The sequence below is a fragment of the Notothenia coriiceps genome, unplaced genomic scaffold, assembly GCF_000735185.1.
Source record: "Notothenia coriiceps isolate Sejong01 unplaced genomic scaffold, NC01 NC01_scaffold00004958, whole genome shotgun sequence".
Classification (NCBI taxonomy): Eukaryota; Metazoa; Chordata; class Actinopteri; order Perciformes; family Nototheniidae; genus Notothenia; species Notothenia coriiceps.
The window spans coordinates 650-3,777 of NW_011337659.1; the positions used below are offsets into that span (position 1 = coordinate 650).

The 3,128-nt window shown below is 50.1% G+C and overlaps 1 protein-coding gene across 5 annotated transcripts; it reads left to right on the top strand.

The window, feature by feature from the left end:
- Positions 1 to 337: 337 nt before the first annotated feature.
- LOC104942702 (golgin subfamily A member 6-like protein 22) lies at positions 338 to 2,763 on the top strand. 5 transcript variants are annotated; one of them, XM_010767967.1, is made up of 3 exons: positions 338 to 504; positions 791 to 1,396; positions 1,439 to 2,763. In XM_010767967.1, the coding sequence occupies exons 1-3, from the start codon at positions 368 to 370 to the stop codon at positions 2,319 to 2,321; spliced, it is 1,626 nt and encodes a 541-aa protein (XP_010766269.1). In that variant the 5' UTR covers positions 338 to 367; the 3' UTR covers positions 2,322 to 2,763. The 5 variants fall into 5 exon arrangements, with proteins under 5 accessions (XP_010766269.1, XP_010766268.1, XP_010766270.1 ...); XM_010767966.1 differs by having other exon boundaries at positions 791 to 1,366; positions 1,397 to 2,763; XM_010767968.1 differs by having other exon boundaries at positions 791 to 1,303; positions 1,367 to 2,763.
- The last annotated feature ends 365 nt before the right edge of the window (positions 2,764 to 3,128 follow it).

Genomic DNA, 3,128 nt, shown 5'->3' on the forward strand with positions numbered 1-3,128 from the left:
GTGACCATCATGTATTGCGTTACAATTATATGTAAAAATAACCCCCAGGCTGGGAACCACTGCCCTAGAGGAGGTGAGGTCCCCCCCCCAGCAGGTTAAAATAATTAAATTGAATACATTTTCTTTTAGTAAACACTGAAAACGGGTCCCACAGACCCAAACAGCACACAAAGGTTAAAGGTAAGCATATAATAATGTTAAAATGTGCAAAATATATACACTGCAAAAAACAAAAAAAAGAGCAGTAAAAGTAGCCCCCGACTTGTTTTATTTTTTGAAAGTAGCTCTCACCCTAAAAAAGGTTGGAGACCCCTGGTATAGACCCCGTGGATGTGCGTGATGTTTGTCTGATGTGTTATTTCCCAGGATGCAGCGGGAGCGTGCGGATCTGGAGCAGAACTTCGCCCGGGAGATCGGGAACCTCGTGAAGAGTCTGAGAGACGAGAAGGACGAGCTGGAGGCGGAGCTGCAGCTGAAGATGGACCGCGAGACGATGCTGCTCAGGTGGGTGCTCACCTGTTACCCAGCATGCAACAGGAGCCCAGCTGTTACCCAGCATGCAACAGGAGCCCAGACAGAGGAGTCATATTTATAGAAAACGAAACTGTCTGAGAAAAAGTCAGAATTTGAAAAAGTCAGAATTTTGAGAAAAGTCAGAAGTTTCAGAAAAGTCAGAATTTAATTTAATTAATTAATTAAATTTATCTTATTTATTTTATTTATTTTATAATTAATGTATCTTTTTATTATTCATTAATTAACACTGAGCTGCGTGACGCTCCCTGAGCAGGGAGGAGGAGACGCAGCGCAACGAGGAGCAGAGAGCATTCTGGGAGAACCGGCTCGACCAATCAGAGCAGGACAAGAAGAGACTGGAGGAGCAGCTCGACCAATCAGAGCAGGATACGAAGAGCCTGAAGGAGCAGCTCGACCAATCAGAGCAGGATACGAAGAGCCTGAAGGAGCAGCTCGACCAATCAGAGCAGGAGAAAAAGAGACTGAAGGAGCAGCTCGACCAATCAGAGCAGGAGAAAAAGAGCCTGGAGGAGCAGCTCGACCAATCAGAGCAGGAGAAAAAGAGACTGAAGGAGCAGCTCGATCAATCAGAGCAGGAGAAAAAGAGACTGGAGGAGCAGCTCGACCAATCAGAGCAGGAGAAAAAGAGACTGGAGGAGCAGCTCGCTATTTTAATGGAAGCTGTGCACGACTCACATCTGCTCCTCAGCCAATCAGAGGCCAGCACACAGGAGGTGAGAAGGAGGTGTAAAGATTTAGAGGAGCATCTTAAAGCTTCTAGAAGGAGGTGCGAGGAGGATCAGAGGAGGTGCGAGGAGTTAGAGGAGGATCTTAAAGCTTCTAGGAGGAGGTGCGAGGAGTTAGAGGAGGATCAGAGGAGGTGCGAGGAGTTAGAGGAGGATCTTAAAGCTTCTAGGAGGAGGTGCGAGGAGTTAGAGGAGGATCTTAAAGCTTCTAGAAGGAGGTGTGAGGAGTTTGAGGAGCGGCTGAAGGAGGCATGCCGTCAGCTGGAGGAGAGCATTGTCTTCCTGGAGTCTCAGGAGCTCCTAAACAAACTCCTGGAGGAGGAGGTGCGGGAGACGAGGAGCAGGGAGGAGGAGCAGAACCTGCACGAGTGCGCCTCCTCCTCGCTGACGGAGGAGAAAGATTCCCTGAGGAGAGACCGCGCCCGGCTGATCCAGGATCTGAAGGAGCAGGCCATGGCTGTGGATCACCTGCAGGAGGCGCTGGACGGGAGGAGGAGCGACGAGGAGGCGCTGCAGGAGGAGGTGCTTCGTCTGAACCAGGAGAACAGGAGCTACTCAAGACTCGCTGATCAGCTGTCACAGCAGATAGTAGAGATGGAGGAGGAGATGAGGAAGAAGGAGGAGAGGGAGGAGGAGGAGAAGAGGGAGGAGGAGGAGAGGAGGAAGGAGGAGAGGGGGGAGGAGAAGAGGAGGAATGAGGAGAGGGAGGAGGAGGAGAGGGAGGAAAAGATGAGGAGGAAGGAGGAGATGAAGATGTTTGAGGAGGAGATGAGGGGGAAGCAGCAGGAGTTTGAGGAGGCGAAGAAGGAGACGCAGCAGGAGTTTGAGGAGGTGATGAGGAGGAGGCAGCAGGAGTTTGAGGAGGCGAAGAAGGAGACGCAGCAGGAGTTTGAGGAGGTGATGAGGAGGAGGCAGCAGGAGTTTGAGGAGGCGAAGAAGGAGACGCAGCAGCATCTGGAGGAGATGGAGGCTCTGGTTCTGGCTCTGGAGGAGGTGATGGACTCCTCCTCTCCTCACAGGTTTGTGGAGCAGGAGGAGAAACCTGGAATGAAACACTAACTCCTCTGAGGAGGTGACTAACTGCATCCATCATGCGAAAGAACTGCAGCCCCCACAATGCACTGCTCTAACTGTGACCTCATCTCTAACCCAATGACAGCATGCAGAGTTAATACGCCTGCTTTTATGACATCACAACGTTTCCTTTGATCTCTGCTTTGATGTTTGAGATCCAACAGGAGATCATTAAGATGATGACGCTTTTCAGGAGATGGAAACAAATCACATTTAAATCATTATAATCATTTCTTAAAGTGGATTTATCCTGCCGTGTTGGAAACAGATCGTAGAGCCATGCCTGTGACGTATTAATACCAAACAGATCACCCATTGTAGCCATGCCTCATACCCCTCTATTCCAGCCCTGTTCCAAACAGGCTGATTCTGCTGCTAGCCGCGCCCCTTTGTAGCTGCTGCTAGCCACGCCCCTTTGTAGCTGCTGCTAGCCACGCCCCTTTGTAGCTGCTGCTAGCCACGCCCCTTTGTAGCTGCTGCTAGCCACGCCCCTTTGTAGCTGATACAGCACATAGCTTGACATGTTCTTTCTTAAGTGTTTACCGCTTATATGTATTATATATATAACAACTTTACTCTAAGCCTCCAGCAGACATCCTGCTGAATACACAGCTGCGACTGTATATGGCGACGATATGTTGGGACGTGTCACGTGTGCCGGAGATGATAGGTTGGGACGTGTCACGTGTGCCGGAGAATATAGGTTGGGACTTGTCTCGGAGATGATAGGTTGGGACTTGTCCCGGAGATGATAGGTTGGGACGTGTCGCGAGGAGTTAGAGGAGGATCTTA